The 22,328-nt window shown below is 43.3% G+C and overlaps 1 protein-coding gene across 2 annotated transcripts in view; it reads right to left on the bottom strand.

The window, feature by feature from the left end:
• Positions 1 to 22,328, bottom strand: part of LOC144730046 (SLIT-ROBO Rho GTPase-activating protein 1-like) — an 83,847-nt gene that overhangs the window by 29,308 nt on the left and 32,211 nt on the right. For both annotated transcript variants that reach the window (XM_078610551.1, XM_078610550.1), the window contains exons 3-8: positions 21,491 to 21,653; positions 13,887 to 13,949; positions 9,459 to 9,653; positions 6,733 to 6,861; positions 3,069 to 3,290; positions 754 to 855 (exon numbers count right to left, since the gene is read on the bottom strand). In XM_078610551.1, the coding sequence (XP_078466677.1) occupies positions 754 to 855; positions 3,069 to 3,290; positions 6,733 to 6,861; positions 9,459 to 9,653; positions 13,887 to 13,949; positions 21,491 to 21,653 (874 nt within the window). The remainder of the gene's footprint in view (positions 1 to 753; positions 856 to 3,068; positions 3,291 to 6,732; positions 6,862 to 9,458; positions 9,654 to 13,886; positions 13,950 to 21,490; positions 21,654 to 22,328) is intronic.

Here is a 22,328-nt window from a genome sequence, read left to right on the forward strand (position 1 = left end):
GTAGGAAGCAGTACAAAAAGCAGGTTGCGGATCTGCTTGTGTGGTGGAGTATACGTGTTTCCTTCTTCATGTGTCCACGTACATTTTAAAACTGGCCAAATCTACCAGTCTGAAAAACTATTAGTGAAACGCTTTTTAAGACGAGCGGTCCAATTTTTTTCTCTGCAGAGCAAACAAAATTTGGACTCAAGAAGTAAAACTATATTTTTTTACTGTAGGAAACGTAATTCGTAGGGAGGGAATTCTGCTTGTGTGAGATGAACCGACAAATCATCAAAGCGTCTCGCACACAAATTAACGAGACACGCCCCCCCCCCCCCGCGTCTTAAAGTTGAGATAGACCAGGGGACGCAGACGCTTGCAGTGCTGTTCCACGTTCCACAAAGACAAAGATTTTCCGTATAGCCATAACAGACTGTAGGGGCAAGTACTGTTAGTGAGCACCTATGAAGAACGGCACCGGCACCGGTACACGAGGGGGATGGGTGGCCAGCACCATGCCCGACCGCCTTTGTCTCCCCAGTGGCGATGTTTACACACCACACCAGGAACTCATTTGAGGCCGAGTCGGCCTAGGGGAGGCCCAGGACCGGTTTAAATAATCGTCACTGGTGTTGGCCGTGAGCGGGAGTTGAACTCGGGTCACTGGGTTCGTAGCGCAGTGCGCTAACCGCTACACCACCACTCCTCACACACACACAGACACACACGTGAGAACTTGACTAAGCGCAGCTCTCCCAGATAAACGCTCACCTCCTCCTTCTCGATCTGGAGCGTCGCCAGGCGGCACTTGAGCTGCTGACACCGCTGCAGGAGCTCAAACTGCAGAGGCGACTGAGCGCAGATCTGACTCGTCTGCACAACGTAACACACACATTCATATATTCACATTATTTTTATTTGTATTATTATTAATAATAAGAGCCTACGATCAAATTACCTGCCCAATCCTGTCAGATCTCGGAAGCTAAGCAGAGGTTTGAGCCTACAGTGTGCACAGCAGGGCTGTGTGGTGGAGCTGTGTGGTAGGTAGTCGAGGGAAAATGCAGCAAAAACTCATTGCCGTACTGTATTGTTTCCACATCTATGTTACCTGCTTTCACCAATCTGCATTCATTGATATGCGTGGCATGGAAAGGTCACGCAACTCCCATGACCCAAAAAAGTGTAATGACAAAAAAATGCCGTACATGTACATTGTGACGTGCAAGAGCTAAAGGTTGAATAGGCTGTACCGTGTGATACACACAACTACAAATAGTAATTCTTGACTTTACCGGAAAAAACCTAAGACTACAAATAGTAGTTTATTAAATCAATACTCTAACAAGTGTTTTTCTCTGTAAATAAAACAAACCTATGAAGCTATGGGCCTGGAGGTGGCCAGGCGATTCATACATCAGAGCACAGAGAGCTGGCAACGCTGAGACCTGGGTACAGTATCAAGACGCACAGAGATGTTCTTGGATAAATACATGACGAGTTTTTATTGCAAGGAAGCATTCATAGCAAAGGTTACGAGTTTATTGCGTCCTTGCACATCGTGTGTAATGTTTTAACTTGAATATGCCTTGTGACCAAAAAAATTATCAGGCAATGAACACATTTTGTTGTGTGTAAGCGATAGTGCAGCGGTTACAAACCCAGAGACCTGGGTTCCATTCCTGCTCACGGCCAACACCAGTGCCTATTATCTCTACCAGTCCTGGGCCTCTGCTAGGTCAACTCAGCCTCAAATGAGTACCTGGTGTGGTATAAACATCGCTACTAGGGAGACAAAGGCGGTCGGGCGTGGTGCTGGCCACCCACCCTGTCATGTGCCGTGCCGGCCTTCATAGGTGCTCGCGAACAGTACTTGCCCCAAAAGTCTGTTACAGCTATATGGGGAAGCTGTCTTATATGTGTAAAACACCAGTTAAATAACTGCTAGATGGAACAGAGTAAGGAGTTTAAAACAAAAATTCACATTGCCAAGATTGCAGATTGAATGTTGAGGGTATGCGGAGGAGTGAACTTGGAGGGAAATCGAGCAGGACTGGTACCAATTGTCCAATAAAATGTTATTTTACGAATTTGGTTTTACATCAAAAACGAGATTGCTTCACACTGTCTGAACCCCAGCCGATCACACAATTAGCACCATATGTGGATTGTCTTGGGTTCTGAAGCTCGGGGCGAGAACACGGCGATAATAGCGGCAACGGCCGTGATGAGTGCGACAATAAAGATAAGAATGAAAACGAAGAATAAACCATAAAACGTTGTATATGGTTGAAGGCTTGCCGAATCAGCGAGTATCATTGGCAAATGAGACCCTGAGAAACAACTACAAGGTACAAGTCCACGGTGAACCAAATGATAATATACATGGATATCTGCGTGCACGTGCGATGCATGTACAGGCACAACCCTCCTGTCAATCCACTGGTAGAGGGCTGCCCCACGCCGCGTGGGTCATGGGGGTTATTTGACCGTACTTAACCATTCTGGTCTGCGTCGGTTTGTGAAGGCGGGCAGCACTGATGTGGGAGCACAGACGTACAGTACAACAACACTTTTTTTTTCGATTTAAAGCTTTCATGACTGTAGGGATTCATATTCTTGGTTCTTTCGGTAAAGTCACGTAGAAGGGAAATAATAAAATAAAACAATACAAATTCTCACGAAGTTTCGATAGCAACACAAGCAAATCATCATCAGGTGTGAAAACTACAGCAAGAAAATTTTAGCTAAAATTAGCTACAGCAAGAAATTTTTAGGTAAAATTAGCTACAGCAAGAAAATTTTAGCTAAAATTAGCAAAAAAATTCTTGCTGTAGTTTTCACACTTCATGATGATTGCTTGTGTTGCAATCGAAACGTGGTGAGAATTTCTATGTCTGATTTTTATCATTTCATTATTTCCCTTCTACGTGACTTTACCGAAAGAACCAAGAATGACAACAACACTACTGAACAAATCACAACGCAACAATGCGAGCAGAAACAAATAAAGAAATCAAATAAAACTAAACACCCCCTCCCCGCCCCCGAAACGATACGATGCCGGCGATTTCCGCTGGCCTCACCTCGTCCCCCATGTGTGGCTGGAAGTCGAAACGCAGCGGGCGGCAGAAGAGGGTGTCGTAGCTCTCCATGAGGCGAGCCTTGTCGCTGCGCGGATCGAGGGCCTCTACCGCGCGCTCCACGGCGCCCAGGCCCACGTGTCGCGATGCCTCCAGGCCCAGCTCGGCCGAAACGTACGTCTTGAGGGCGCGGGCGAGGCACGCGTGGTAGCCCAGGTCACAGCACTGCAAAGACAAAGAACCCCCACCGGTGTAGCCTTAGCAGACTGTTGGGGCAAGTGCTGTTAGCGATTATTACCGATGAAGGCTGGCACGGCACACGAGGGGGTGGGTGGCTAGTACCACGCCCGGCCGTCTTTGTCTCCTCAGTAGCGATGCTTACACACTGCATCAAGTAGTCATTTGAGGCTGAGTCGCATAGGACTGGTTCAGAGTCGTCACTGAAGTTGGCCGTGGGCTGGAATCAAACTCTGGTCGCCGGGTTCATAGCGCAGCGCGCTAACCGCTACACCACTGATCCACACAGCACCGCACACTCACACAGGGAGCGCATCAGTCACGCTCGCGCACACTCACACACACCCAGGGGTAATTTCCCACAGAATATTTTTTAGGTCACCAGTAGAGCGAGAAGTGACAGGTGAATAGTAGCCCACAGCGAGAGGTATCCTATATTTGGTGTGTCAGGTCAGGAAATATGTTCAGGGTCATTAATCTGGACAGACCTGGCTGAAAATAAGCCCTGAACCCACAAACCCACCAAGCAACCCAACCAGTGACCCAGCTGCACCCCACAACCCTGCCACCCAGCCACACAAGGTCACAGCCAAATTCTTCCCAATGACATCTCTGTGGTGGTCAGAATGCAGCCTAGCAAACCACCTTACTCATTCACAACATTTTGACCTGCAGTCTTGCTGTGCAAGGACTCTCCTGATCCGTTTAAGCACTGGACAAGATCATCAGTGGCGAGTGACATCAGAACTGGTCTTGAACCACTCCACGACAATTCAAGTTTTAAAAGAGTTTCTAGTGGTGTGTGTAACCATAGGCAAAGGAGTCACATTTACACATAGATTGTAAATGTCGTGGATTGGCTTTCCAACACACCGGTGTGCTGTACTAGTAACGAATTGGCAACGTTCTGTTTACGTGACAAACCTTACTAATTGGCTGTGTCGGGTGGCGGCGGGTTTAACAACATTAATATGAACGTGATCGAACCCAAAAATATTAATATTATGGAGACACAAAGGCATGGTGCTGGCTATCCCACTTCTCTGTAGACAGTGTGGGCGTTAATTGATAGTCATTAACAGCAGTCGTATCGACCGTCCATGCGGGCGACGTGTAAAACCTTTGTACATGCGCAAACAGAACTGGGAGATTGGTTGCAAGGTCCAAGGAAATGTGTTCAGCATGCGCAGTGCCAATCTTCTTCGTGCTAAATCTCCTATTTTTGGTTCTCGGAAGGCCACGCTCACCGAGAAGGGTTAAACCCTTTCGCCTCCAGCCTAATTCCCTGGCTGTCTGCTCTAAGAAATACCCTTAATTATGAGTAGAGCAGACAGGCAACGGTCCCCGTCTGAAAGCTACTGTGCGCAATCATCAGCTCAAATGAATCGACATGCACTGTGGCCCCTGATAAAAAAAAAACTACCAGTTAAAAATAGAAGAATATTTTTCTTTCCCCAAGGAATATCTCAACAGTGTTATTTTTTCAAGGAGCCAATAGGTTACTAATTGCTATACTCAGGGAAATATCATGTCTGCCCATCCATCCAAGGATACTTCTGTTTTCATGAAAATTACAAAACCAATCATTATACAGCTTACCAAACAGCTTATTAATACTAGTGACCAGATATCTACATGTTTTTGTATGACTGGTCATAATTTAAATTCTGCATAGGAGAATGATTGGCATGTGTGCATGATTGTGAGCTTGTGTGGGTAATGTGTACATTAATTTGCATGTGCGTGTTTCTGTGCGCGTATTTTTCCAAAGTCGAACCCCCGAGCATAATGGGGCTCCCTTAATCAACTTGCTTGCGAGCTTGTTAATTTTTCTTGTCACACAGAGGGTCATGGTGGGTGGTACATTGGTTAGCGTACTACACTATAAAATCGGTAACATATATTGAAATCCCGACCATGGCTAACATCGGTTTAGAGTCATATCTAAACTGAACCAGGTCACCCAGTGGTGAGTGATATCTCAACTGTTCTTGAGTCACCCACTTCACCAACCCACACTGAGCAGCACAACAACAACAACCTCCATTTGCCGATAAGTGGCGGTGACATCACCATAGCACATGTGCCAGGCTGTGCACTTTAAGGCCATGTGATGTGTCGAACGCCCGCTGGCAGGTCACGGGACAGACCCAGGTGCCATGGGTTGACTGACTGAGATGACAGGCAGATGAACCACCTACTGTGCCAACTTGCTGTATTTTAGCAGCCTGGTGCTCCGCTCATTGTTGAGCAGCACGGTGAAGTATGGCCAAACGACCCCGTTGACCGACACCGTGTGGGGAGGCCTTCATCCTGCAGCTGACAGGTAATGGGCTGTAAATGTATTTAATTTAATTTGGCAGGCAGAGGTAATAATGTTCCAATGAAAAGGATATACTAGTTCTTACTAAATTGTAGGGGATATTATTGAATAAAGTACAAGTTGGTTGAGGTTTTCATCGCACTCACAGCACAAGCCAAGTTGCATGTTCAATAATCAAGTAATACAAAGCCTCAAGAGCTTTGGAAAGAGGCTATTTCTGGCAATGATGTGCCAATATCATTAGTCATCAACAGTTGTCAGTATCTATTCACCGTTGTATCAAGCTTTCCCCGGGGATGAAAGAAAATGCCTTAGATTTTGTACAACGAATACAACTGTAAAAAGAGTTCTTAACAAAGGATAAATTAGCCTAATGCTCAACCTAGATATGTATTTAATTATTTCCATACTCTTTAAAAGCTCCAATCTGTTCAACAAATGTGAGCCTTGCTGAAGCTTGTATATCACATTAGTAAGAAATTAAATAACAACTTGATGGTAGGACATCGTTAAAATGAATCACAGAGGCATCCCACTACCCACACAGACAGTGCGGACGTGCAACAGAAAATATGAAGCCTTGTTCAATTAGGAAATTCATTGTAGCGTCAACTAACTAATTTCTCCAAGGAACATTCTCTGGGTAAACAGACTGCATCATTAGCAATGAACAGAACACGACTTACTCAAAGAATGTTGAGACTATGTAAATAATATGGCGTGCACAGACAAAACTTTCTGAACTTAAGACCCTTGGCTTTGTAGCACAAATCTATGCAATATGTGTGCATCGAGCTAAGTGAGGGAAGAGACTCACAAAAGCAGCACTTGAATCAGGAACACAGGCCAAGGACACATTGTATCGGCCTTTCTTTTTAATCACTCAAGCCACGAGTAACAAGATTGCCATGAGCCGCATGAAGCTTCAGTGGATGGTACACCGTCAGAGACGTTGATGCAACCAACAAAAAAACCAAGGCTGGCAGCGTGAATATTCCCGACAAAGAAGAGCGCTTGCCAATCATTTAACTACGCATCGCAGACAAAGACAACGAGGCATTCAACGATAGGCCTTCCAGAGCCAGGACTTGGTCCAGCACCACTCACGTCGATTAGGTCGGAGAGGTCGTACACGTAGTACTTGTGCAGAGCCGAGTTGGTGGCCTCCAGGTGGAGGAGGTACTCGTTCCGTGCCTTGGTGGCCTTCAGCTTACACTCGGCGTACTTCTGCTGACGCTGGAAAAGGACAGAAGACACGTGGAGTGAGATGTTAATCCCCCCCCCCGCCGCTACCCCACACCACGGCTCAACCAGATGCAAATTGTAGCGTTGAAAACTACAGCGGTGCAAACCCTTCGTTTTAAAAAGTGGCCCATAGAAAGTGAATGTCAGATAACTTTTTGAGATCCCTCCAAGTGACCTCCTATCCACATACTTTAGGCCTCTGCACTTTCCTACACACCCTGCCGTCAAAAGAGTAATGATCATCGCATGGCAGTCAAACCGATATTTTGCCTTCTCAAGACATATTTGGAATTTATATAAATCAAGCGCAGAGCCAAATTCAACGTGATATTTTGTGCAGTCATTGACGGCTGTGCTAAGGCCATAAACGCATTACACTTGAGAACCCGTGCTTGATTTGACCCGAGGAACTCAGCAGTTGCCTGCTCAGTGCCCTGACCTCCAGAGCCACTGCTCTGCAAGAGTTCCGAATGGATTCTTCTTCACCTGAGGACATGCCACTGAGAGCAGTATCAGGATAAAATTGGGGTTAAAGGGAAGAAGAAATATATAATGGGGGAAAAAGTAAATGACCATTAGCCATAATATGATATACTTTGATTAAACATGTGTTGTTTTGCTCACAATACATGCATCAAAGTTCGTGTTAGAATCCATAATTTTGGTTTCATGAAAATATGCATTGAATTTGGTTGGGGATTATGGAGTGACTTTGAATAGGGTATATACAAGTGAAACACTGTATTTGAAAATAACTTCCTGCCAGGTCATTAAACAATTTCAATCGACTTCCTGCCTGTTTATGACGAACTGTAAACACAACTCATGCCTGTTTATTATGTATTACCAAATCTTAAAAAACGTACACATGTTACATATCCACAGAATATATTTTCTGTGTAAAAGATAAATTGAAGACACAAACAGGGTAATCTTTTCAAAAAATTAAGACATGTTAAATGAGCCTTTACATTGAACTTTGGGTTTCCCAATAACATCTGGTAACCCAGAAGCATATGTTCAACAAGCCTGAGACCCAGAGGGTCAAAACTGGTACAGAGTTCGCTTGCTTAAACAAATTCTGCTCAATAATATTCATCCGGAAAGTCCAAGCGTGATCGATTAAAACACATGTTTAGTTCTATGTGGAGATATAGGACAGTTTTGCTTATAAATGCTTTTACCCATAGCGCTTCATAACACTTATTAATACTGGTCAACAATTGCCTAGACATCGCATTTGGACAAAATATGACATTTTCTACTAATAAAGTATGTAGATAAATACAATACTCTGGCTCAAGCTGGCTACTAAGCATGACCTCAAACAGCCAGCCAGCCAACCACCCACATGGCTACACACTGAGCACTGCAATCAGTAGGTTGGTCAATTACTGCATGGTGGAAATTAGACGTTAAGGTAGGCACAGCCATAAAAAAGTGGAAGCAACTCAGACCCTATAAACACACAAACACCTATCGTTTACATCAACTTCTCACAAACCTCAGGGTTGTGGTGCCCTATAAACGTGCTGGGAAAATGATTATCACCATGTGAAATGCCTCGGCTCCATATGTTATCAGTAAAGTCAGGAACAGCTTGGCACTATTTTCTCCCAAGCCAGGAAATGCCATAATGACGTCACTTGTGACCACACCATCGTGTGAAGTCTCCTTTCAATGCAAAAATGTGTATTGTTGTGTTGATAAGATTATCCAGACATCACAACAAGCCATGATTAACTGCAGTTATGCATGGCTGGGTAGTTGGATAAATGGATGGCTGGGTGACGAGTCAATTATGTGTTTGGTGATGGATGATTAAGTGGTAAAATGGCTATATGACTGAGTGACAAGGCAACTAAGTGACAGGGTGACTGATTAACTGGACTGGCTGATGAAATAGAATGGATGCTGAGTGGCTGAGTGGCTTGATAGCTAGGTGGCTGGATTGAATACTAGTAGGGTAGTTGGGCGACTGTGTTGATTGGATAATGGGTAGTCGGGTAGCTGTCTGTATGTATGGCAGAGTAGCTGTGTAGATGGGATGCTGGGTAGGTGGGGCAATGTATAGGCTTATGCACAAGCATTGATAACAATGCTCAGATACCATGGCAAGTCACAATTAAGAGTAGTTATACATGACTGGTTTGGTGTATTGGGTGGCTGTGTGCCTGGGAGGCTAGTTGATTGAGTGACCAGTGTGCTGGGTGGGACATTGTTTGTGTAGCTGGGTGGCTGAGTGGAATGGATGCTGGCTGGCTGGTGCCTGGGAAAAGAAGCAAAATGGAATACTGGGTGGCTCCGTGGCTGAGTGCCTCAGTATTTGGATGGCTGGGTGGCTGCTAATCGCCTTTGTGCCTGGGTATGTGGGTGACTGATTGACTATGTGGAAAACTGGTAGGCTAATTGGGCAGCTGTGTTGACTAGATGCTGGGCAGCTGGATAGCTGTCTGTATGGGCAGCCAGGTAGCTGTCTGTATGGGCAGCTAGGTAGCTGTCTGTCTGGATGGCAGAGTATCTGTGCGGACAAGATTCTTGGCTGGGTAAGTGGGAGCATGTGCAGGTTCGAGCATGAAGCGAGGCACCTTCTCCTTGAGCTTCTCAATCTTGCGCACGGAGCTGCGCCGTGCCCCACGCTCATCGGGCCGTGCCAGCCCCAGGCCGACGGCTCCGGTGTCGCCCGTCTTCCCCATCTGCTTCTCTTCCTGGCGCTCAGCCTCGCGAAGCTTCCCCGCCGCGCTCATGCTCTCCGTGTTGTACATGTGGTACGTCTTCATTGCCTGCACGAGCCAAGTCGAAACCTTGTTAATTCATCACCGCTGGGACGCTAGGCCAGCCGGTCACATTTTACGATTGGCACTTATTCATTAAACCAGGCGAGGGCCCATCGACACAGCACTGCTGTGGGAAAATATTATTTTTTTCATCCTACTTGCACGAAAGTGTGCATGACACAGTGAGTAATAACGATTGTTGAATAACTAGGCCAGAGCCCCAATGAGATGAAATTACTCTTTAACAAGACACGCATTAGAAAGGAGCAATGTTACATCCTGAAAAATGTATGTTATGTAGTCTGTATTTAGATTTTATGTTATATACTATCTATTTTTCATATTGAGGGTGGAGCCACAGTGCAGTGATGAGAGCACTGTGCTTTGCACCCAGCCACAGCTCGCATCAGTGGAACCAGTCCCCTATCTCCCCCCTTCCCCCCACACCTTCACCACCCCACACTAACCAGTATGGTGAGGTAAAGTACAACTACTCCCATGACCAGATGCAGTGTGGAACGGTATAGATCAAGCAGTATCTTCACAAAGGGATGTTTTTAAATTATCATTATCACAGCATGTACCTCACCTACAGGAGAAGTCTGCTTGAACAATTCATACTTCTTCATTTTATTTCCTTATTTTAAGTGGCATGGCCCTACCATGCAATATAAACAGGCCAAAAACTATTCGGGCACAATAAAAAGTGTTGCAAGATAGACCTACATATAATCAGCAATCAGCAATCATCATCAGCCAAGATCATTCAACTGCTGGTTGCAGGCCTCCCTCACACGCTATAATAATTAATTCTTGTACCTGCATACAAGTTTGTGTTCTTTCTCCAATATTCTTTGGGTCTTTCGGTAAAGTCATGTATATAGGTTTAAAGAAAATAACAAAAAAAAACTCAAGACGTTTCGATCGCAACACAAGCGGTCATCACCTGATGACGACCCGCTTGTGTTGAACCTGTCTACGTGACTTTACCGAAAGACCCAAAGAATATGAATTCCTGCAGTAACGAAAGCTTTAAGTCAAGATTTTCTTTCGCCAACTCCACGATAGATGTACCCTCTGGCATTTTCCCTCCTTTAGCTGCCATTGGTCATCATCCCTTCTAGTGACATTTCCTGCCCAAGCTTACTTACTATTTGAATAGCCAAGAAAAGGTTTTTAACTCGTGTCTGTCCCAAATCCATGTGTTGCTCTCTCCATGCATACTGGTGCATTTTCAGCGTTCTATTCCCCATTTCCTTTGTTCATTGTCCATGTTACCAATCCATATGTCATAACATGTAATATTACACTGATTAACATCTTTCTTATTTCGGCAAATAACTCGATTTCAAATCATGAAGTCTTCATTTATAATTAACAATCATCCTCTTACTTTAAATCTGATCAAAGGCCATCTGTTTAAAAGAAAGACCTGGCTTTAAATGACAGGTTATACATGCAGGCATGGAATGACAAACTCAAACATGAACCTCTCGTACCCACTTCCACCTCAAAGTGAAGTCACATGCAAGCATTCAGTCGTGGCTTTTGGCACATGACTCTGCCTGCAGCTTTGTGTTTGAATCAGATTAGACGGCACATATAAACAGGACAGAAGTTTGTTAAGCTGGCAACGCCCTATCCCTCCACCGTGCCCGACTTAACTGCAGTTTAAGTGGAGCTTTGTGAGCCGAAACTCACAAACGTGAAAGGAATTTCTAAACTCAACGATGATCTTTATTTATTTTATTTGTATGTTTTCCAAAAATTAAATTTTCGAGTGTACTATACTGATAGTACAATCGAAAAATAACTCTCAGAGCGGTGCATTACTCTGCACAGATCAACAACCTCTGAGATTCCTTCAAATGACTCCTGTTTGACACAATCAAGGTTGACGCTTTCCCATCCATTCTACCACTGATATGAATGTTCGTCACATGACAGCAAACCCCAACATATTTAATAGTCATAGATAGAATTTATCCAAATTGAGCACAAAGCCTCATTTAACATTATGGATTTCCAATGTTGTCATTGGTGACTGGGCTGAGATGCAATTCTGTCAAAAAAATTTGCAAGTTTAGCTTTAGCATCCACAACATGCACATTAGTTGAAGCCAACCAGTGATTTAAATAGCGGAAAGGTGAATAACATTGTCAGGTTTTCTGGCCGCATACAGGGACACGATCGGCGCATGTCTACGTGTGCGAGACTAAGAGGCTGCCCCGTCATTCCGACAGTCACGTAGCTGCGCGTTCCGTGGAAAACTAGTACTACACACACAACACTCTGTACCTTGCGGGACCAATCATACAACCCAGAGGGGACTCCACACTCCGCTTAGGCTGGCGTGCCAACAAATCGCCCCAGGCTGGCGTGACCACCATTCAGAAAAATTAGGGCAAAGGTGCATTTGCTTTTTTTTGTGTGTGTTTCGTTTGTTGTCCTTCCCAATGAGCACGGTCGGAAATACATCGAGCTCTATGGTGTAGAGTTTTGATGAGGGAATTCTTCTGGGATGGATGGTGGTGTTTCCATCCTACCTTCCGATGTTAGTAATTATTTTCGACTCTCTGGTTTTACATGAACAGGTTAAATGTCTCACTAACGTAGCCACCGTTGCTCGTTTTCTTCAATGTGGCGGTGGCTCTGCGATCTTACATTGACATGCTAATCTCTCACAAGACAATGGCCACCTCCGCAGCTTCGTCGTCGTGGAGGTAGCTCTCCGATCTTACATTGACATGCTAATCTCTCACTTTAACATCACTAGCCCCACCCACTTCATTTATGACCCTTGGGCTACACACATTTAAAACCTTTAAAACATCCTGCCTCAGCAACTTCCCCGCTATATTTTTTATCCTGATGACGATTGCTTGTGTTGCGATCGAAAAGTGGTAGTTTTTGTTATTTTTTGATATTTTCTTTGAACCTATCTACGTGACTTTACCCAAAGACCCAAGAAAATGATTCCTGCAGTCACGAAAGCTTTAAGTCTAAATTTGTAAGAGTATTTCAAAGTGAATTTTTTTTACAACATTTATCGTGAATACTCATAACTTCAAGGTAATGTTGCATCTTATCCCCTGGAAATACATTTGACTAACATTGAGTTAAAATTGGCAGGGTAATTTACTCCAAAACACTATCTGGAGTACTGTATATAGTACATGCACATTATTTAACCACCGTTGTTATTTGCCAATCCATGTTTTCTGGGGTCAAACTCGGCCTCAAAGAAAACATTTGAAGATCCCTTCAATCTTGAATTTAATAACAAGTTGTAATAAGGCTGCTTTGTGTTTGCTTTTCTCAGAGGAGCTAAATATATAGACATGCAAATGGAATTTCTGTACATCACTCGCTAGAATTTCCTCAAAAAGGTCCCAGGTGCAGCCGCTACTATAGTAAATATCACAGGTGGAAAGCACAATGTGGCTTCTGGAATTGGCATCGAGCCAACCACATTTTCTCGTACAAGTGACATATCTTTATTTGCTTTTGCGGAACAGCCAACTTAAGTCAGTTTTTTGGAATGCAGTGAAGTCACTTCCCATTTTAAAGGATTAATTTGATAGACAAGGGATATCTTCCCAGAATTTTCCCAAGGGCATCGAGGTGCTATACCCTGGCGTGCCAGAAGGCGGCAGAGCAAAATGTGGACTAATATTTTTTCACTTTTGTATGAAATTAAAATCAAACTCTTTATTCAGACCAGAAGAATCCAATGAGATTTGAAGTTCTTTTTCACAGACGTCCAATTGGGGGAAAATCAGAAAGTATGGGATAGAGTGTTTCCCCCTTGCACCTGTGAGTTTTCGCTGGATGCTCCGGTTTCCTCCCACATGCAGACATTAACTGGTTGAAAATATCTTAATATATAGAGGATAGTGGCGCTTGGGCAATCGTTAGTGTTGGCTCAACGCCTGGCTGCCTTTCCCTATCATGTGATTCCTCCCGCCTCTGGAGCCGTTCCCTTTCGTCGAGAGTGAATGAAAGCAGTGCGGTCTGTTACAAGTTAAATTTATAATTATTGTTGTTTATCTTGGTACACTCAACCACAAAACAAATGCCCGATTCTCTCCTGTAGGACCCCTTGCCCATGAATGCAGAGCTTTCCAAAGCACCGCAAAACTCGAGACAGAAGCAGCAATGAAGGGGTTAACCTCACCGCCGCTGATAAATGGTGTGTTGGCAGGTGTCGTGGCGCAGTGCGTTGGAGGAACATTTACCGTGCTGACATCTGTGAACACTTTCAGGACCTCTTCTTGCACTTGCTGGCCAATCTCCCGGCTCTTTTGCACAAAATACACACGGGCACGTGCACACACACGCACGCACGCAAACAAGCATTAGTGCATGCTGGCTATTTGTCACTCAGAGATTTGCATGATAGGAATATCTCGATTCCGTGCCAGAGACTTCAACAATGGTGATAAATATAGGAGTGAAAGTGTCATCTATTTCAGATTTGACTTCCTATAAATGTTATCTTCATAACACAACATGCAATGCAAACAAAATTAAGCTAATTTAGATTTATATAATTGAACAGAAACAAAATATGTGCACATGCACATTCTACAGCCCTTTGTTAATCCACTGCTGGATGAGGGCCCTCCCCACACCACGCAAGTCACGGGGCTTATTTAACCATACTGCACCATGATGGTCATTGTGGATTGAAGGTGGCGAGCATAGATGTTAGCACATAGCAGTACAGAACAATGAACATTTCCGCACTGCCCTCTGCTCCTCGCCACGTAGCTCCACAGGATATAAAAACTTGCCGGTCACCATCCACTATTCATGTTGAACTATGCTTAGCTTCTAAGATCTGACAAGAACGGGCAACTTTGAGGTGATGTAGTCATTGGAGATTAATAATGGTAGAGTATGTAGTAAGGTGAATATAATTGGTCAAGCTGATTTAATTAAAATACAATTTTTTGCCATTTACAACCATAAGGTTGTTCACAACAAAGTATTGCTGCATGCATGTGTCAGTGTGTCAGCGTGCACACATTTAAAATATAAACACACTGCAGAGCGAAAAGTGCATTCCAACATGACGAATAGTAATTACGCCTTTGCTTAAAAAACCACGTAAAACTTTAGATTATAGCTTGTGAGGAATAATTAACTGCACTGTAAAAATAAATAAGCATGCGTGAAAAAGAAAACAAATAACGGGTTACAATCCCATAATTGGAACGCTAAAATTTAGATTCTTCACGGATTGATTGCGATACTCAGAGATTTTTCCAATCGTGCGAATTGAGCCCTGTGCAATGATTATGACAGTAATGAACATGATAATGACCTTTTAAGCAGCACAGCCTATTGGCTCTAAACCAGCTAACATTTACAATTACACCGTAATGGATATACTTAAAACGTACTTGACTTTCAAATCAGCATGCATCGCTGTATTCTAGCCTGCATCGCCGTAATAACCGTAGCCAACTTGATAGCGTGTTACGATCATTACTGAAGAAGAGTGTGAATATGAGCTTGCAATGCAGATGTTGTTGGCCTTTGAAACCTGAAAACAAAAGTGTAACCAACCAGATTATTCCAGAAAGAAGTTTTTGCAGCTGTGAGCCACACTCTCACCAGGTGCGTGCAATGTAGTGGAATTGTTCAATCCCAAATATTTTTCTTAAGTGCCTCGACATTACAAAGTTTGCTTAGTGTTTTCTAAGGTTTCTGATTACTGTAATATTGAGTGTGCTCACCAGCTGCTGTTTAATAATACACGTGCCATTAGTGCCTGCTCCATTAACAAGAGCCTCCTGCCAGTGCAATAATTGCTTTGTCAACATACAGCTGTGCCACTTGCAGCCTTCAGTGGTGCATTCCTAGCGTTGCGTTGGGTCACACCGAGCCTCTCAGCAATGCTATGCTTCCCCCTCCAGAATGTGATGTATGCATTCCTGGCATTAATAAAGAAAGGCGGGTTAGTCGTAACAGCATTTTTATTATTATTATTAACAAAAAAATGAGGCCCATTGTTGACATGCACGAGTCTGCATATTTGTTTTTCGATGCCCAGCCCATCACTCAATGGTTAAAGCTATGTCTGCCCTGTGTGTGGTGAGTGTAGTGTAGAGGAGCACCTAAATCTTGTGCATGCACACAACAGGGCCAAATAGGCCAGAAAACAAATTACCCTGAATGTGTCCAATTTAACCCAGTTCTCAGAAGGCAAGCAGCCTTGAGCCTGGTTAACACTGTTATTGCATGAGAAATGGACTGGAAATACCAAATACTGTCATATTGGCTTAAGGTAACCAGATGATGGCAGTAGAGCAATGGATCCTTGAATCTGTGTGGAGCTTTGAGTGCGATTCAAGTGTATGCATGACATTTCGCCAGGTAATCAGGTTTAGCACTCCCATTGTGAAACCATGAATGTAGTTGGCCAATGTAGCAATGCAGGACCTTTATATATAAAAAAAAAACCTCAAGAATCAATGAGGCTTAAGACACCATGATATTCCCTAAAGATTGTCACTCATCGGAGCACGCTTGGCTACGTACAGTTCGAAAGAAGTCCAACATATATACATGTTCAACATAGGAAAACAACAAGGCATGCAAAGAACCCCCATTAAGCCAGAAATGCGTGACAAAGCAATGCTGAGCCTTCACAACACGTGGTGCAGATGCTACTCCATTCCCTTCAGTGATATTTGTCTAAATTGCTTGATCGTTCCAAAGCTCAATTGCAGCCAACACGTAAGATGAACTGCTCACTCACCTAAGGCTCAGAAACGGTGTAGTCTCTCTTGCATTTGCTTTCTGCGTTGGGGCGATCGCGTTTTCAACTCCATGAACGCTGGCTTAATGGTGAGCAAACTGGCCCATGATATTACCCGGCCATCTACAACGTTATCCAAATTAGAAGGGACAGCTACACAATGGCAGCATCAACCGCACGAGTTCTTAGTAAAAAAAAAACAGCAGCCCCATATAAGCCCCTGTACTTCTGACCCAATGACAAATTGTTGAGAAGCAGAGCGGCGGTGCCCTGGGCGGAGACGGAGAGATATACATGCTGAAAGGCCCGGCATGAAGCTCTCACGTTCATAATGCTAGGGCATCACAATGGACAAGGATGATATGTGATAAGCTTGAAGGTCATTTCCGCTTTATCAAATAACCCACAAAGACAACCCCCGAGTGAAAAGGATGGTGAGAATCAGCGGTCACAAAAGCAACGACACTTTAGAACTCAATAAATTACGTGAAATCTCCCCAAAAATTGTATCCTAATTCGTGCTTCATTGGTGTCGTATCACGGGACGAAAGTATGCGTTCAGATCTCTCAATGGGCAGCAAAGCCCTCCGTGTCACAGAAAGGCATTTGGAAAGCAGATATCACAAATACACCTCTTGATATCCCTTCGAATGAGCTTGGTTACTCCACACAGTAGTGGGCACCATTTTGTCACCCACTCTGCCACACATGATATTCAAACGAAAATTTAATTCTCAAACCCTGGGATTTAGGTTAATCTCAGTAATGCCAGTTTAGTACTCAGGCCTCTACAAACCACTCGGTCACCTCGTACACCTCAATACTTAATCGGTGAAGCTAGCATTTTACACCAACGTGCTTGTAATTGCATATTCTTTCCTTGATGGCAGAACAAGAATGCTTCACCTAAAAAAATTATTTTCGTAAAATAAATCTGCTGTTTGCAAGATGTTTCTCCCATCCTCGAAAGCAGATAGAAATCTGGATGCTAACGGTTTCGCTACAGATTTGAAGCTTTCGTGACTGCAAGGAATCATATTCTTAGGTTTTTTCGGTAAAGTCACGTATGAGCCCCCCCCCTCTCCTCCCCCCTTCAACTTGCTTATAAGGGATTACATCTTGAATCATTGCCTCACTTGATGCAGCTAATTCGGCTGTGACGGTCCCACCTGATGACGGAGACTTGTGTTGCCTCCGAAACGTCGTGATTTTTGTTTTATTTTATTTTATTTTCATTAATTTTGATGTTTTACCTACGTGACTTTACCGAAAAAACCTAAGAATAGGTTTCGCTACATTTTACACAGTGCAGGTGGCTCACAGCCTCACGCATTAACGCCGCCTCCTCAGTGGCAAAACATTCTCAGGTGCACCTGACGACAATCTCTAATTGATCACTAATGACTGCAAAAAAAACCTCAGAATTAAACAGCCAGTTATAAAACAATTAGCAATGCCAATCATTCAATTACCCAGGAAAGCCTCACTGAATCTTAAAGATGGCTCTTTCGGGAAGGACTTGGCACCAGGGTGTTTGGCCATTTCCATTGATGAGTGTTTGGCTTTATGTGCTAAGAGACAGGAATAGTCGAAGAAAACCCACACATAAGGAGGTGACACGCAACACTGCCATCTCCTCGTCACCTCGCCGCCCCAGACTTACAACACCCGGTAAACCCTGGTTGGTCATCCCATTTTGTAACCAACCTGGCTAAAACACGCTTTAGTTTATGAGATGTGTCTAGAATGTGTACCTTTATGGTGATTTAGTTGCAGCGATAGACATTGCATGCACTAGCAGCGGACCTCACTCATCCCCTCTGGGGGAAGCATGCAAATACATATACGCTGCTCCTGGTACAATTAAGCAGTTGGTATAATTGTTAGGATTAAAGGGTAGAGCACATATGTAAAATGCCAGAACAATTGATACAGTCCTTAGCCTGTCCCGAGCTGTAGAATTGTATTCTACTGTGATGATCAGAACTGAACGTAACACAGCTGCTCACAAGCCGAATTAATGATTATCATGGCAATTAATTAACTCAGCATCTTAATAGAAAAGATTTGTTTTTGGCAGCAAAGAAATCATTTAAATACCAGGATTTGTTTATTTCGCATAGCAGCAAAATACAATTTGTATTTATAAATGTGAAATTGCAATTTCATTTGTATTTATATAGCTTGCAAGTAAAAATGTAAGCTATTATACTGTATAAATGTAGTGACCACCATCGCATACATTCATATGGGGTGCAGTGAGGGAGTATTTGCCTATAATTCAGCTTGACACTATTTTAAAATGTGCGACTTGGGCGAGCCGCGTTTAGGTTTTGCGTTCGATTGGCTTAATGTTGAGATGCTATAGATGTGGATTTTGATTAACCTAGAATTGTTATTACATTTCCATTAGACTTGACGTAAATTGGAGCACAAATGCCATTCACAGTACGTGACTAGGGCGATCAGGAAATGGAATACGAAAAAGCAAAAAGGGCATAATAACATCGGTTTTGTTTATAATTTTTTTTTATATTTAAACTGCTATGGAAAGCAACCAGATAAGAGCACTTAACCCAAGCTGGGATTTTTCTTATTTTGTTTGGATAAAATGAAAGGGATAACACACCCTAAGTGGAGAGGTCATAAGAATTGTTTACAGTCGCCTTAAATGTTGGACGACGCACACTACAAACAAAAGTCAAGTTTTCATAGCGAAAAGGTCAAGAGGAAAGGATGCACCCTTCAATGCAAGATGGGATGCAGCTGTATTTCAATGCTTTACTCAAAATTCTTACAACGTTTCACAGCACCAAGGCGGCTCAGCCGTTCCGTGTCTTGGCATCCAAAAAAAGCAAAGGTAACGATGGCGGCTACCTCACAATATGTCGCGTTCAAACGCTGCCTCGTATTTACCCTTAGCTGTGCAGATGTCCTGGCCATGCATGCATGCCAACTCTGTGAACGCGCCCAGGCAGAAAATGTTTCCAGATTCGTATGCAGCCAAAAACCCCCCAAGCAAAACAAAGCCCGAGTAGCATTCTGCTTCTGACAGCACATCGTGTGGTCCCTATCGTAATTATTTTCCCCTTGTGGACTTGGTTTGCATTATTTCCATCTTCCAGAGAGCAGAACTCAACAAAAAAGGCACCTTCACCAAAATGCATGAACTTGAAGTCCTGTTGCAAACATGAAGGTAGAACTCATTATTCGTGTATTATTGTCATCATTGCTGTCGCTGCCAAATAATTATTGGATGTTAACAACGTTGCAGGACAGGGCAACCTTAAACAGTACTCCTGGGTCAAAATGTCCCAAAGCATCAGATCGCAATCTATCAAGCCTCTGACCCATTTCGCTGGGCTATAATAAAGGTGAAAAGTAGATGTGTGTGTGTGTGTGCGGATGACCGATCTTATTGTTCTGGTCACAATCACTGAAAAGAATAAATCAGGAGTACAATTTTTACTCAAAAGTGAGCTCACAAAAGGTAAAGTAGTTTGCCCTTGGGGAGAGCTGGAGGCAGTAGAAGCCTAGCCAGGTTCACTTCGTGCTTTTCTATCCGCATGGCGTGACCCAAAATTATCTGGGACATCAGCGAGTGACATTGTTCCCATTGGCCTTCCTAAAAATTACGTACAGTAGCAGTATATAATTTTTTGCTAAATCCCTGTGAGCATGACTGGAGTAGCCAGCTGCGTCCATAAGATTTGTTTTAATGAAAAACACCTAGGGAATAAAGATAATGGAATAGTAAATTTAGGAAAAGAATGAAGCCCTCTGAAGTGTTCATAAAATTAGTGGTATGGACAAGAGGGTGTCGTCTCAGTCTGCGAGAATGCAAACTTGGCAGATGCACATTACTGCAGCGAGCCATCAGCTACGTGGAACATATTTAAGAATGCAACGACAAAGCAAAGAACATCAATCCTATTCTTGGTTCTTTCGGTAAAGTCACGTAGAAAGGAAATAATAAAATAATATTTATATTCATATTTATATTGATATTATTTCACTTCTACGTGACTTTACCGAAAGAACCAAGAATATGAATCCCTGCAGTCACGAAAGCTTTAAATCGACATCAATCCTATTGCAAGACGCAAATGCTTGAAAAAATAAGGACACTTGGCATGTATAATTAGTATCTCATGCTTAGAATAAGAAAACTCATGTTATTTTATTAGCCCTTGTAACGAGAAAAATAAACAGTTTAATGCAAACAGTTTGACAAAACAATTCATGCAAATCCACGTTAAGTTATTTCTCAAAACATTGCAAATAAAAATGAACCTTGGCAGCATAGTTAATGTTTTTAAAACAGGTGTTGGTCACAGCGTTTGTATCAATCTGACCCACGTTTTTTCATGTCTAAAGTGATACGGTTGAGGCAATGCTTGAACAATGAATGGAATTCTAAGGACAAATGGACTAAATGCAATGGGAAATACAATTGTGCTCATAGAAAAATAGGACAAATAAAAGGGAGGACCAATAACCGAGTGGTGCATGATCACCTGATAAATTTAACCAGAGAAGATTATACTTTTCCTAAATTTTGCCACATCAGGAGATAAGTCTCAATTCGGACCTCTTTCAGAGCAGAAACAGCACCCTCCAAGTTAGATAGCAGCCTAAAAAAGGTGATATCACAAAACTTCTTCTGTGATCTCGTGACCTTTTTACCAACACTAGTGGGCAGTTTCCTACTTACCTTACTGCCAAAGTGCATGTTCACCACATGGCAGTCAAACCAATATTTTTGCTTAATTCTCAGAGCTGAAATTTTAACAAATTACGAAGGCAGGCTGAGACCATTATCTCTTCATGTATGTATGTATGTTGAACTTTGGCACTCTGCGTAGCCAACCGTGCTAATCGGAGGTGCGGACGAAGGACAACAAACTAAACAGAAACAGTAGTTCACACTTGAGAAGCCATTTTAATCACAGGCTGCCGAATCCCAGAATAAAAACCCAGGATCAGTGGTGCCAGCTCAGTCATCTGACCCCTGACCCACCCAGCCACTCGGCAGGAACTTTAGCAGCTGGAATTATGGGATGAGCACAGTACCTTCTTGAGCAGCCGCGTGGAATCTTCCCCTATCTGGCTGAAGCGCAGGACCAGGTTGTTGAGGTAGATGTCGCTGATGGCCGAGTGGTCTCGGCTCTCACGCCGCGTCTGGTTCAGCAGCAGGTACCAGCAGTTGACGGGTGACAGCACGCTCTGCTCGCGCCTGTCCAGCACAAATACAAAAGTGTTACGGCGTAAAGTACACACACTCAGTGCTCGCCGCTCCAAGGGATGTACATGTATAGACAGCCCTTTGTCAATCCCCTGCAGGATGGGGGCCATCGGGAGTTTAATTGACCATACTTCACCACGCTGGTCAAAATGGGTTGGTGGAGGGCGGGGGAGGCGTAGATGTGGGTGGAATTCTGGATGTTGCTCTACACATTTTTATTTCTGTGTTGTATAGATTCATATTAAGCCCATTCTAATTTGTAATTTATTTTCTGTAAAGTTGGCTAAATGGTGAAAGGCGGGAAAATGTACCATTTGCAGACTTTAATAAAGGACAATGTACACCACTCACGATGAGCATAACAATTTACACCAAATTAAAATCAACATGATAATCTGTACTGGCGATTCATTTTCATAGAAAATTGCCAGCCAAGGCATGGAGAGAAAAAGGCAATGTGACAGTATTTTCATGGTCCACGTGGATTTTGAAATTAAACTCCACAGATGACTCCTTTGTGTGTCTGGTTTGCAAGATATGAAATAATTATAGTATATAGACAAATAAACTTTAACATGCACACTGGACCTATCTGCTTTCAGCTGTGAAATGCTGCATTTAACATAAGTTAAAGCCGCTGCTAGACCAGACATTACTAACAATCAC

This window comes from Lampetra planeri, chromosome 34, assembly GCF_965212315.1.
Source record: "Lampetra planeri chromosome 34, kcLamPlan1.2.h2, whole genome shotgun sequence".
NCBI lineage: Eukaryota > Metazoa > Chordata > Hyperoartia > Petromyzontiformes > Petromyzontidae > Lampetra > Lampetra planeri.